This window comes from Beta vulgaris, chromosome 9 (genome assembly GCF_026745355.1).
Source record: "Beta vulgaris subsp. vulgaris cultivar EL10 chromosome 9, EL10.2, whole genome shotgun sequence".
Lineage (NCBI taxonomy): Eukaryota > Viridiplantae > Streptophyta > Magnoliopsida > Caryophyllales > Amaranthaceae > Beta > Beta vulgaris.
The window spans coordinates 13802313-13817352 of NC_079210.1; the positions used below are offsets into that span (position 1 = coordinate 13802313).

At 38.5% G+C, this 15040-nt stretch overlaps 1 protein-coding gene across 1 annotated transcript; it reads left to right on the forward strand.

The window, feature by feature from the left end:
• The first annotated feature begins 1386 nt into the window (after positions 1-1386).
• Positions 1387-5689, forward strand: LOC104883235 (plant UBX domain-containing protein 4). The gene is made up of 4 exons (XM_057391969.1): positions 1387-2021; positions 3749-4028; positions 4664-4759; positions 4840-5689. Exons 1-4 carry the CDS (start codon positions 1546-1548, stop codon positions 5215-5217), a joined length of 1230 nt encoding a protein of 409 aa, XP_057247952.1. The 5' UTR covers positions 1387-1545; the 3' UTR covers positions 5218-5689.
• Positions 5690-15040: the final 9351 nt, after the last annotated feature.

A 15040-nucleotide genomic window follows, 5' to 3' on the forward strand; every position in this document is an offset into this window, starting at 1 on the left:
GGACGTTGCATCCATGGGGCGAACGTTTGGTGTGGACGTTCGCCCCATGGGCGCAACGTTGGACATGACGTTGCATCCATGGGGCGAACGTTGCCAAACGTTCGCCCAATGGATGTAACGTCCTGTCCAAATGTTGCGCCCATGGGGTGAACGTCCAGGTCCAACGTTCGTTATTTTAAATTAGTTAAAAAAACCTCTTCTTCAGAAGACGACATTTTCTGGTGTTAATGGCGTTCATGCTGCGTTTGGTTGGAAGTCAACGGTGGCGATGAGTGGTGGTAATTTTAGAGAGAAGCGAGAGTTGAAATAAATTTGAAATGAAGTAAAAAAATTCAAATGATAAAGTAAAGGAGTTAAAGTAAAATGGTAAAATGGGAAAATGTTGAAGTAAAGTAAGATTAGTAAAAACAACAACAAGGGTATAATAGTCCATTCATATATAGGTTTGGACGATTTTAAGTACTTTATGGGCGACGAATAGAAGTTCAGACTCTAAACTCAACAAAAATATACTTGCCCTCAGCCCCTCATCACCAATAAGAAACTCAAATGGACCGGTGCACACTAACTTAGCGTACACCGGGTTGGTAAGATATTAACTTCATATAGTGAATTCTACAGAGATATAGTGAACCTATATACAATATAGTATATTTTATTAACGAAAAACACAATGTGAAATTATATGCAATATCATAGAGGAATTAATTAAAATGTTTTAACATACATGAAGATCTGAGTTGCGCAGTATATATCATTACACGTGTTCTAACATATGGAATGATTTAGTTTCTCCATGATATAATGCGTGCCTGAATGATATAGTGAGTTTCTATTTGATATAGTATGTGTGTAATTATATATATAGCCCTTAGGGCTATGTATAAGTTGCTTAAAATGGAAGTAAAAAATTGAATCAAGCATTTATTACCTCAAATAATGTGAATGTTATTATGAATTCTTAAATTGTTTCAATTTTAAGACATGCATTTAATGCTTATATATAGCCCTACGGCCTACATATAATTTTACCCTTGAATGATATAATGTGTTTCTGCATGATATAGTGTGTTTCTGAATGATATAATGATTTTATGTATGATATAGTGTGTGTGAATGATATAGTGAGTTTTTGTATGATATAGTGTGTGTGTTTGAATGATATATAAGTGTGTCTAAATAATATAGTGAGTTTCTGCATGATATAGTGTGGGTCTTAATGATATAGTGAATTTCTGCATAATATAATGGGTTTTCACATAATATGGTGGATTGTTCAGTAATAATATGTTGTTTTGCCTGGTGCACTCTAATGTTAACGTGAACCGGTTTCATACAAATCAGATTGCCTCACCAATACTTGATATTCAAATGATACTAATTTCGATCAGGCATTCTAAATTCTAGTTACCTAGCCTACTAGCCTACGATTCTCTCTCTTGAAACTTGAAAGAACAAAAACAAAGATTTGCCTTTTCAGTTCATTAATTTCAAATCAAAATCTGAAATCACAAGACCTAAAAAAATTCCTTGAAGAAATCAACAATGGAGTCCGACCAAGAAACTCTAGCTGCATCAGCGACAACAACAACTACAACAACAATGATCAAGATTTTCATGGACATCACATCCTCCACTGAAGAAGAAGCAAAATTCTTCCTCGAAAGCCATAAATTCGACGTAGACGCCGCCATTTCCACCTTCTTTGAGTCAAACTCTACTTCTCCAACCATTGCTGTCGCTGATAGTTGTAGTGTTAGTGGTGCTGATGCAAGTATTCAATCTCCATCTCCTTCTGCCTCGCCGTCTCGCTCGCGCTCCCGTTCTCCGCCCTCCGGAACTCGGAAAAGTACGAATAACAACAGCAATGATGATGATGATAACAATGGCAGGAGTTCTAATTCTCGAAGTCGTATAGCCCGCGTTGGAGGTGTTCGTAATTTGGCTAATCTTGACCGGAATGCTTCGGGTTCGCATAGTGATTCTGATCATGATCATGATCATGCTCGTCCTCCTCAACGGTACTCCCTCTACATTTCTTTTCTTCCTACTTTAAGTTTGCGCGTCAATGCACTTGTTTGACCTTAGTATATTTCGTTAGATATTAGTAGAATTATAGTAATTGAATATTGATAGAGTAGAAAAAAAATTTCTCTAATTTTGAATAATGTCAAAATTCAGACAGGAAGTTAGATATCTTTCGTTATATATTAGTAAAATTATATTGATTGAATATTAATAAAGTAAAAAAAAAAAAAAGATTTTCTCTAATCTTGAATAATGTCAAGATTCAGACAGGAAAACAAAAAAATATAGACTGGATTTTATGAATTATAGGCATGATACTGAAACCCATGTATATATTTGTGAATTCTGAATAACTGCCAATCACTCTACTTGCTTGGTAGATTGAAGAAAAACATGGCGGTGAGGTTTTACTATCATGGATATTGGCATGAGATTTTTCTTACAAAATTACACTAAATTTACTACTATCATCACCATTAATTATTGCCTACCGGACAAATCGTGAGTTTCATTTTAATATAAGTTCCTTTGACAAGGATGCCCATATTTGATAGGGTGTTTTGTGTATAGTGAATTACTTTGACAAGGTGGCTATTTTCTGATAAGTAGGAAAACCTGTGCATATTTGGCTAAGCCTTTGGAGAACAGAGAAGTATGGGCCAAAAACATGTAGGATTTAACAGGTGGTATTCTACTTTGCATGTCGTTAATAGATTGTGGTTGATGCGATGACAGGCTTCAGTCTAGCAGTTCTTTTGTTTGAGTGTAAATTTCAGCTGGCTATTGCTGACTGCCGAGTTCAACTTTTCGCCTTGTTTATGAACTTAGCTGATTGTAGTGCAGCTTGCAAACTCTCTTTGCTAGGTGGAAAATATAGGTTTGGATTGAGTTTATTTCAGGTTGCCATTTGAATATGTTAAATACTTCATCCCTTTTTCTTTTGTGTATCTACATAAATATGTGTTTCCTTGCATATAAATCATACAAGATGGTCAAATTAAAGTTTGTGAATAGTGTCACAAATAAATATGGTACAACTATTAATAAATGGAGACATATTATATGATTAAATCAAATACCATTATGTTATCCTTGTATTTCCAATGAGGCTTATGCTTTAAGTGGGAAAATGGACAAGTTCTTTTCTTTATTGATAGTGGAGAACGAGGCCTTTGATTTGCATTTGCGTGGACAACACTAACAAGACTATGAGCACTCATAATGCCTCTAAAGAAGCTCCCATCCTGGCTGGTGCAAGGGAAGTTGAAACTTTATCCCTACTATAAGAAAAAGGCTGTTTTCTATTGATCCTTTTGACATGTAATGTGTTCTAGTCAACTATAATCCCAAACTCCAAAGTCACAAAACAGTGAGTTCTTTAGCTCCATTGAGCTTGCTTCTGATTTTGGAAAATTCAGATAGTTATGGACATGTCCTGACTGATGTGTTTTTTATTGTTGATTGCTTGATTCGTTGCATAAAAGAAGATACCTTTGTTTTGGCATGTTCTAAATTTTTCCTTGCATACACATGGATGCAAAAACTTTGTATGATGTCATATAATTTTTTGGCCTTGTCTATTAGAATTTATGAAGCTTCTTCATTATTAGTTTTGTGATGAAATAAAAGCTTACATTTGAACTTAAGTTGGATTACAGTCACAAGGTAATGTAATTCAAATCTGCTTTGTCATGTTTTAATCTGTATTCTCCTCGTACAGTGTCATGATTTTGCAAGATAATGATGTTGATGCGATTTTCGAGCAAGCTAGACGTATGCGAGCTATTAAGGGACCACTTGATGTTCACCAACCATCTTCAAGCTCAAGAAGCTTTACTGGAAAGGCTAGATTACTCTCGGGAGAGACGGTGTCAGCTTCTCCTCAAGAGCGGGATCCTGAAGTTATTTGGCATACTCTCACCTTTTGGCGTAATGGTTTTACAGTGGATGACAGACCGTTGAGAAGATTTGATGATGAAGGCAATGCTCCATTTTTGGAGGTAATTCTGAAAAATAGTGTTTACCTGCCAATGTTCTTCAGTGTTTCTAGTCTCTTATCCTTTTTCTTTTTTTCCCCTACCAATTAGGGGGAAAGGAGGGGTGTATTGTTTTTTCTTGGTATATGAGGTCAAAACAATAATATTTGCAAGACTAGCAGGTTTACAGACTCCTACAGGTTGGGGTATAATATAGTTTCCTATATTGTATGCGTAGCAAGTATAACTTAGAGTTTATGAGTAAAGTGCTTCATTTATACTAGCTTTATTTATTTGTACTACTAAATGTGTCTCCATGTACCACTGTCTGGATCTAGTTCAAATTAATTTTGCGTAGAGTAAGATTTGTCATTTGTGGGGTATTAGTTTACATCTCTTTGGAGACCAAACCCTCTGGATTAGTTATTGATTTGCTGGGCTGCTCCTCTCCTTGCCATAGAGCTACTAATTTTATGTGCCTTTAGATATCTTGCACTTGATTGTGTCATTACATGCTAATAACTTGGGAGGACCGTGTTTTTAACATTCTAATATGATTGCTTTGTTATAATCTGATTGATAATTCTTGTGGCTTCTTTTTTCTTTGGTAAAATCCTCCTTGGAGTTATTATTGGCATTTACATATGCTGATTATGCAGAGCATAAAGAGGACCGAGTGTCCAAAAGAGCTGGAGTCAGCAGACGGGAAGAACCCAGTCATTGTCAACCTTGTGAGAAGATATGAGAACTGCCCTGTATGTGTACTTCAGTTACTTGCCTAATTTCTTTGGCCTTGTTGGTTTTGGCATTATTTAAAAATTCTTGCTTCATGCAGGAACCAAAAAAACGAAGAATTGCATTCGAAGGAGTTGGAAGGACATTGGGTACCAGCAGCCTTGTTTCTTCTGGTCCTGCTCCTGCCACTGCTCTCAACTCTGCTCCATCCCCTCTGATGGGCCTAGTTGTGGATGATAAACTGCCATCGACCTCAATCCAGCTTAGGGTAGCTGATGGAACCCGCACGGCTCTACGCTTCAACTATCACCACACAATAAGAGATATTCATGCCTTCATTGATGCGTCAATGCCAGCTAGAACAGGAGCTTATACACTGCAGATGATGGGGTTCCCTCCCAAGCAACTCACTGATCTTGACCAGACTATAGAGCAGGCTGGTCTTGCCAACTCCGTTGTCATCCTGAAATTTAGCTGATCGTTTCATGGATATTGGATTTGTTGCATTACCTTCTTTATACGCTGCTATAATAGGCTAATAGCATTGAAGACTGAAGAACTAACAAATGATGATTGCTAAAAAGTTTAGTGGTTGCTACATTTATTGAGCACATCGATCTGTGAATGTCTTTATTTCTCCTGTAACGCGGGGGTTATCCAAAGGCTAGCCAATAGAAAACCGTTAGCAATACCTCCTGTAAGACGGGGTTTATCCAAACATGGGGGATAGCAATAGAAAACCGTCGCTACACAATTCACCATTTCAATTTCCGGTAGAGTAGAACTCGAGAAGGCAGTTTTATGGGCATTTGTTTGAAAACAATTAAAATTTTGGGTTTCTAATCACGTTCATATGCAATTCCTCCATTGCATGTTACTTCCCTAGTTTTGTAGATCTATCAAATTTCATTTGAGATATCTCAAAATATATTTCATTCGTTTTTTAATAAGTGACACGTATTTCTTTTATGGAAATATCACATAAGAGACACATAACTTAAAATGGAAAATTTTTGTTACGTTTATTACAAAATTGCCATTACCAGCTTTTCATAAACCAAACTCCTTAATCACCTAACTACACATTTAACCCAAATCAAATTTAATCACCCACCTACCTTATGTCTAAATGCAAAATGTACAGGCATGTTGTGAGTATATCATGATTCGAAAGTATATATCATATTCTAAAACAACATTTTTCCTATGGTTTTAGAACCTGTGGTATAAGTATTTATTTCATTACAACATGGATATGATTCGAAATTGTTGTGAATCTTGTGATTATATATAATTAATCGATAAAATTATAGATTTGTTGAATTTGCATGATTTGGTTGTTACATTGATGTCTTCTGCTTAAAATGATTGATAATTCCTACTATATTGAGCATGTCAATCCTCATTGCTTATTTGTTATCCCGAACTTGGGTTTCGTTGGGAGTTTGGGTTTCACGTATTTTTTTAACTTAGTTCTGCCATGGGTTTCATGTATTTTTTTTTTTAAAAAAAACAGAGGGAGTATTTCATATGATTGAGATTTGAGAGATATATCATTATTGATTAGAGTTTTGTGAGTATTAATTAGAGTTAGATTCTCTTTTTTAGAGGTATAGCAATTATTTATTCAATCCGATTTGTGTGGACCCGATTCACATTTAAAATATTGTGGGCTATACACCTGACCCGCTACAAACTATTCACTCCCACTTTTCAAAATCTGCTTCTCTCTCCGGAATCTTGCTGTTCCTGTATTACTTACTACACAACACTCACTCATCAGTAAAATTCACACTGTTCCCTTTGTCGCAAAATTGAGAAATACTAAGTAGATTGTGTTTCAAACCCTCGACCAAAAATACATTATCTATGGAATGTGACTTAGACTTTCCTACCTTACCCATAGCTACAATATTACCGGTAAGATTGTCTCTGAAGGTCACAGTTCCTCCATCATAGGCTGAAAGCGAGAGAAATTTCTTTTTATCTCCTGTCATGTGTTTAGAACAACCGCTATCGAGGTACCACAGGATGTTCCCCCTGACCTGTATCCAAAGAAATCAGTTAGTGGTAGGAACCCAGTCTGAATTGGGTTCCTCTGTTGGGCTAGTATTTCTCTTAACTTTCCATACTTGCTTAATTAAGCGAGTGTTCATCTCAATATGTTCTTCTCTGGAGGAACAGTCAGACACTAAGTGTCCACTGTTCCCACAATAAGAGCATACTCGGCTGCTTGGAAGATCAATATATTTTTTCATTTTGTTTTTCTTCTTGTGATTGAAACCTAACCCACTCCTTCCTTCATTTTTATACTTTTGTATCCAACTCACTGGATCAGGAAGTTTTGTTCTTGAAGATTCCATTTTCTCTTTAAGTACCAGATACTTATTTAAAAGCTTTTCATGTTCGAACTTTAATTTCTCGAACTCGGATCTGGTATTTATAGAGGAACTAGTTCCTTCAGGAACAAATAGTTTCAATTCAGCCATCTCCATATTCAAGAAATAATTTTCATTTTTAGCATTTTCAAAAGTTTCTCGAATACGTCGGTTTTCATCAAAAATTCAAAGAATCTTTCCTCAATATTAGCATTTTCTAAATTTTCTTCTTTAACGCAAATGGCCCTATAGTCATCCAGTTTCCAAAAGAAGTTTTATTAATTGATTCTTTGAAAGTTCTTTTAACTCTTCTTCAATAACATTAATGCATACCTTATTGTTTGGCAAGTCTTCTTCCTCGTCTGTCTTTGCCATGAGACGCAAATGAGTTGTTTCCTCTTCTGGTTGTTCCTGCTCCTCGTCTGAATCCGATTCTCCCCATGCAGCAACCATGACCCTTCTCATATCAACTTTTGAGAACGGTTTTTGTTGTTCCTTTCCCTTCTCCTTGTATTTTCCTTTTCCCTTGTCAATTTCCCAGAGTGGATATTCCTTTATGAAGTGTTCAGGACTTCAAATTTGTGACAGCTTAGCTTCCCTGGCTTTTTCAAGTTCTTTCCTTTGTAATTCTTATTGAAGAACTTCTCGATCAATGCTGCCTCTTCATCATCAGTTTCCGAATCCTCTTGTTCATCGGACTTGAGAGCCAAAGCTTTAGGTCTACTAGAGTCAACTTCATGAGTTCCTAGATGTATTTCATGAGTCAACAAGGAACCGGAAAGTTGCTTGATATTGAATGTGGTGAAATATTTTGTTTCAAGCAAAGCAGTGACCTTTGCCATCCATTTGTCATTATGAAGTAGGCTTCGTAGTACTTTTCGTACTTGTTCCTCTAGAGTAATGACCTTCCCTAGGGATTCAAGCTCATTTATTATGTTGGAGAACCTTGTGAGCATTTCTTGGACAGACTTTCTAACACCCCCCAAAATCCATACACGTCTACAGCTATGTTGCATCGACTTTGGGAGTGTTACCGCTGCGACGAAACGCAAGGCATAAATCGAAAAACGGTAACTCAAATCATTGTCTCAAAACTAATATGCAGCGCAATTAAAAATATAATACAACTCGGGAATCCTCAACGATCCCTTTTATTCAAACCACAAATCATTTATGTAAGTTCTATAAAATCCAATAGTACTTAATTCAAAATGCTTAAATTCAAAACTAAAGACTAGCCCCCGTATGCTTGATATCATGCAGCAGCAGCAGCACCAGCACACCTAGTCTGCTCCCAATAGTAGCATCAATGGTTCATCACAGGTCAACAAACACATAATAACACACAATCCGCTATGCTGAGTACGTAATGAACCAATGAAGACATATAAGCATAAATAATGCACAAATGAACAATCTTAAGCCTGATACTACATTATGTTACATCCTTTAATCTTTATTTATTTGGCATCGAACGGGCACTGTCATATTACTAGAATCATACGGGCTACTGAATCCTTAACAGACAACTTTGTCTATTAGATGAAATGCAAATACGATTTTGTTCTGTCTCACACCCATCACCTTAGTATGCATACCCCCAAGATCGAACGGAACCTTCCGCCTACTTGAGTTATCAAAAATATAAGGACACTACTGTCGTCACAGTAGGCCTGCGTAGGAGTGTAGGACAAGTCCCACACTCCCCCCATTGCTCATCACTTGTAGGGATTATTCCAGCTACAAGTTATTGCCATAATTCACTTTAATACTGTCCATTCATTTCATAACCACATAAAGTCATTTACATGTTCTCTTAGTTACAATGCTCAAATCGTATCTCTTGTAACACTCTTGTTACACTATGGATCAGATTAATAATGCTCATATTTGTACTACAATAGTATTACGCATTCCAATGCAAGATATCGATGTCAAATTACAAATGTCTAACCAAACAATCTCAACAATCAAACGTTCCCTATCATGCTTCTAGGTTCCAATAGAATAGATTGCAACCTAATCATGATACTAGTACTTGGGATTAAACTGGTACGCGTACGTACCTTGTAACGGAGAATTTTCGCTGTCTTAATCGAACGTTCCGCTTATGAAATTGGTACCTAAATCGTTAAATAAAAACTTTAGTGCTACGTCCTTGATAACATTATCAACTAATACGTAACTAAGACTATAACGATCTAGTAATTCGAACTAAACGATAGCTAAACCCTTGTTCATGAACTTCCGTTACTTTTTTATTCTAATGAGTTTAGCGTCTTTGAGGAGTCAAAGTTAGTGAGCAAACTAAACTTAGTTAGTGTAATTAGTCCACTACTTTTACCCAACCAATCAAGCCAAGTGTCCAACCACGTCTTATGTCCAGAACTCTTAAGTCCAATCCAGTCTTATGTCCAAAAGTCAGGTCTTATGTCCAAAAGTCTGGTTCGCATAACAAGATGGTACCTCCAACTAATAACAGTAATATAATTTGTTCTACTTCCCATCTTACTTAATTACAAACCTAAACCAGATTCTCAACGAAAATCAGAATAATAAATTAAAACTAATTATACAGTCTAATTAATTACTAATTAACTTGAATTACTAATTAACTAATTACAACTTAACGTAGAAAACAGAAAATATAATTAAACTAATATAATAATGTACATATTAGGTTTATACCGCTAAATCTCGCCGGCAAAAGAACTCCGGCGACCGACCTCCGGAACCGGAACCCTCGCGCGTCCCTTCGCTCCACCACAACAGCGACGCACGATGAACCACACCCTCACAGCCCGCACACAGCCAACCCACGTCGAAGGCTCGCTCGTCTCACTTCGCGCAGCACTTCGTCCGTCGCTCGCTCGTCTCGCACACACCTTCTCGCAACTTCGCACAAACCCAGATTCGTCGCGCAACCTTGCCGCAAACGCTCGCGCAACACCGGCAAAACCTTCGAACACTCGTCGCACTCCCTCGAAGCCTCGCGTCGCACAACACAGCATAGTCCGACACTCGCGTCACACACGTGAGCCTCGCACAACACTCGAACGCGAACGAACCCTTGCACTCCCTCACTCGCACCTTCGGACACCACACACAATAAATCTTGCACACCAAACCTCGTCTTCGTCGACGAGATTCCGAGTAGATGACGAGGGAGAAAGACATGACTTTTGAGAGAGAGAAAAAGGACGGCTGAGAGAGAAGAGGGAGAATAACGGCTGAGGAAGGAGAGAGAGAATGAAAGTTAGGGTTTTCTATTTTTGATTTTTCACTTCTTCTTTTCCTTTTATACTCCCCTAATTAAAAAGTGGCAACCTTAGGTCAAGTGAATTCGGTTTAACCTTTTATAAACTCCAAAATTTACTAAACCATCTCATATTATTATTATTCTATTCTTATTATTTTGTAAATAATACTAAAATACCTTTTTATTAACTTCTTTTTATTTTCTTAATTATTACGAAATAACTCCAAAATACGGAGTATTACAGGCTTCCCCCCCCTTAAAGGAAGTTTCGTCCCGAAACTTTGAGGTAGGCAGTCTTAACGACGATCTTTTGCACTTTTAAGTCCCAAAATTTCACAAGCGTTTTCTAACAATCGCACAATAGATAAGCAGTAATTACACATAACTAACATAATTAACATACTTTAGGGTGAAAGCGCGAAATTGTATCGCATTCTTCCCCCCTTAAAAGAAAAGTTACGTCCCCGTAACTCACGTACCTCTTGAAAAAGCTCAGGGTACTTCAGACGCATCGCATCTTCGGCTTCCCAGGTGGCTTCCTCGGTATTTTGATTTCTCCACAACACTTTGACAATTTTGACATTCTTATTCCTCGTACTCCGCACCTTGCGGTCTAGGATCCGGACAAGTTTCTCCTCATAGGACAAGGTTTCATCTAACTCGACGTTTTCAGGTTCAAGGACATGTGACTCATCAAGTACATATCTTCGGAGTTAGGATACGTGAAACATGTTATGGACCTTTTCTAAGTCGTTGGGCAAATCCAGGCGATAAGCGACTTTGTCTACTCTCGCCAGTATCTTATATGGTCCTATGAATTTAGGGCTTAGCTTCCCCTTTTTCCCGAATCGCATCATTCCTTTCATTGGGGACACCTTAAGCAATACTTTTTCCCCGACTTCGTAATTCTCATCCCTTCGCTTCTGATCCGCATAGGATTTTTGCCTGTCCTGTGCAGCCTTAATCTTTTCTTGAATGACTCGCACCTGATCCATGTCTCCTGAATCATCTCAGGTCCTAACACCACAGTCTCACTAATGTCGTTCCAACACAAAGGGCTACGACACTTTCTCCCATACAATGCTTCGAATGGTGCCATCTTAATACTAGCATGGTAGCTGTTGTTGTATGAGAATTCTATGAGGTCCAAATGGTCTTCCCATGATCCTTGGTATTCTAAGGCACATGCTCGCAACATGTCCTCTAAGGTCTGAATAGTTCTTTCGGTTTGACCGTCTGTAGCTGGGTGAAAGGCTGTACTCATCAATAGCTCACTACCAAATGCTTCCTGGACCTTTTTCCAGAAATTCGAAAGGAATCGCGAATCTCATCTGATACTATACTCGTGGGTACTCCATGCAATCGAATGACATTTTTCACATAAGCCTTGGCTAAGGCTTCCATACTCCACGTATCCTTCATAGGTATGAACCTTGCTGTCTTGGTTAGTCTGTCCACTATCACCCATATGGTATTATTGCCTCCCCGACTCCTAGGTAAGGCGACAACGAAGTCCATGGATATCGAATCCCATTTCCATGTCGGAATGTCTAAGGTTGAATCTTTCCTTGAGGTCTCTTGTGTTCACTTTTGACTTTCTGGCACGTTAGACATTTGGAAACAAACTCAGCTACCACTCTCTTTATCTCATGCCACCAGAACATCTTCTTGAGGTCCTTATACAACTTATCTCCCCATGGGTAAATGGAATAAGTCGTGTTATGACCCTCACTCATTATCTCTGTTTCAACTCTTCACACTTTTGTGGTACACACCACCTACCCTTATATCGTATGCTTCCATCCTCATGGATCGCAAACCCCTCTGCTTTGCCCTCCTTAAGCTTTGCTTTGACTCGCTCAAGCTTCACATCCCCAGGTTGACTCTCTCTTATTTCGTCTAGAAGTTGGGCTCGATGGTTAGGGCACTCAGCAACTTTCTACCTCCCCTTCATGAACAACTTCTATCTGGAGTCTAGAAAATTCCTCACAAAGTTTGTCGGCAACGACTAATGTATTCAGGCTATGGCTAGACTTGCGACTTAACGCATCAGCAACAACGTTGGCTTTACCCTCATGGTACTGGATGTCTAAGTCATAGTCCTTAATAAGCTCTAACCATATGCGCTGTCTCATATTAAGGTCTTTCTGGGTGAAGATGTATTTCAGGCTTTTGTGATCAGTGAAGATTCGACAGGTCACCCCGTAAAGGTAGTGTCTCCATATTTTTAGGGCAAATATTATTGCGGCCAATTCTAGGTCGTGTGTTGGGTAATTGACTTCATATGGCTTCAACTGCCGAGATGCATAAGCTATGACCTTCCCATTTTGCATAAGAACACAACCCAACCCATTCTTGGACGCATCACTATACACATCATATCCCTCATTCCCGTTAGGCAAGGTTAGGACAGGGGCTGATGTTAACCTCTCTTTGAGCGTTTGAAAGGCTTTCTACTGTCCTCATTCCAGTTAAACCTACAATCCTTCTTCATCAAGTTGTTCATGGGCTTTGCTATTTTGGAGAATTCTTTCACAAATCTCCTATAGTAACCGGCTAAACCCCAAAAAAACTTCTTATATTGTGACATTCTTTGGGTAGGCCATTCACTCACGGCTTTGATCTTTGCAGGATCTACTGACACACCCTCCTTGGAGACAAAGTGACCCAAAAATGACACCTTTCCAACAAAATTCACACTTCGAAAACTTCGCATATAGTTGGTTGTCCCTAAGTGCCTGTAAAATGACTCTCAAATGACCCTCATGTTCCTCCTTGCTCCTAGAATAGATCAGTATATCGTCTATGAACACAACGACAAATTTATCGAGGTAGGGTCGAAAGATCCTATTCATAAGGTCCATGAAGACTGCAGGTGCATTAGTTAATCCAAAAGGCATGACCGTAAACTCATAATGACCATATTTAGTCCTGAAGGCAGTCTTGGGTATATCATGATCAACAATCCTCAATTGATGGTAACCTGACCTTAGGTCTATTTTGGAGAACATCCCCGCACCCTGAAGGTCGTCAAACAAGTCATCAATCCTAGGCAATGCGTACTTGTTTTTCATAGTGACATTGTTCAACTCCCGATAGTCTATACACAACCTCAAACTAGCATCCTTCTTTTTCACAAACAAGACGGGTGCTCCCCATGGTGACATGCTAGGTCTAATATACCCTTTATCGAGTAGTTCCTCCAACTGATTCTTCAACTCATTCATTTCTGCTGGACCCATTCGATATGGGGCTTTCGAAATTGGTCCAGTCCCAGATACTAGGTCAACGGTGAACTCTACATCTCTCCTTGGAGGCATACCAGGTATATCTTCAGGAAAAACATCCTGGAACTCTCGGACTATGGGCACATCTTGAGGCCTCAACGGATCATCCAGTAGTAGAATAAATGCTTATTGTTGCGGTAAAAAAGTGGCCTATTGTTGCGGTTTTGGGCGCGCAGCAATTAAGGGGGCAGCAATAGGTAATAATTACATTGCTGCGGTTTCAAACCGCATCAATATATGTCAGATATTGCTGCGGTTTCTAGGCCAAACCGCAGCAATAAAATTATGTGTTATCAGTTTATAAGAGAATATTGCTGCGGTTTTGGTCAAGAAACCGCAATAATATTACTTTTTTTTATTATTTATATAAGCATATTGATGCGGTTCCTTAGCAAAACCGCAGCAATATGTCAGGGTACAGGTAAATTTTTTTTTTTGATATTAAATTTGAAAAATTAGAACCAGGCAAATAGCCCATGCACTATCCACCAAATTCACATAACAAATGAGCATCAGATCTTTTAAGAGAAAGATGACACCACATTCATTCACAACAAATGAAACTAACAATAAATCAAAAGAATTGAAACTCCTAAATAGTAATAGTATCTCACTTACAACAAAAAGATGATGAAAATTATAACAGTATCTAAAATCGAACTAAATCTAAAAAATTATAACAATAGAAGAAGAAAATCAGAAAATCAAATCTAAAAAAAAAAAAACTAAAATCGAACAATGAAATCTAAGAAAAAAAAAAGAACAAAAACAAGCGCCCAGATCTTCGCTGGGCTTCGCGTGTTGCCAGTTTTGTGTGTGTGTTTGGTGGGCTTCGCGTGTCGCCAGTTGCGGTTTACTGGTGGAGCGACGACGGATATTTGTAGACCACGAGCGACGGCCGAGATTTGTAGACCACGAGAGGCGAGCGACGACCTAGATTTGTAAACCACGACCGACGGTCGGAAATGGCGGATGAAGAGGATGAGAGAGAAAAGTACTTTATCTTATTTAATCTGGCGACCTTGTGAATCTGGCGACCGACCCACGAGAGAGGGTTGACGAACGAACGACAAAGAACGGTTGGCGACGACCTTGCGAATCTGGCGAGGGACCTTGCGACGCCGTTAATTTCGAACGGTCGACCGGCGTGATTGAGCCGTTGATTTCGAACGGTTAACCGGCTTGATTGGGAGGAGAGAGAGAAGATGAGGGGGAGGCGTGAAATGATGAGAGGAAAAGATGAGAGAGAGGAGGAAACCCTAACTGGTAAATCAGATAAATAAACGCATCCATGGGCCTTTTTATTATAATTTTAAAAGTCTATTGCCGCGGTTTTGTATAGGAACCGCAGCAATAGGTTTAAATAATATTATATAT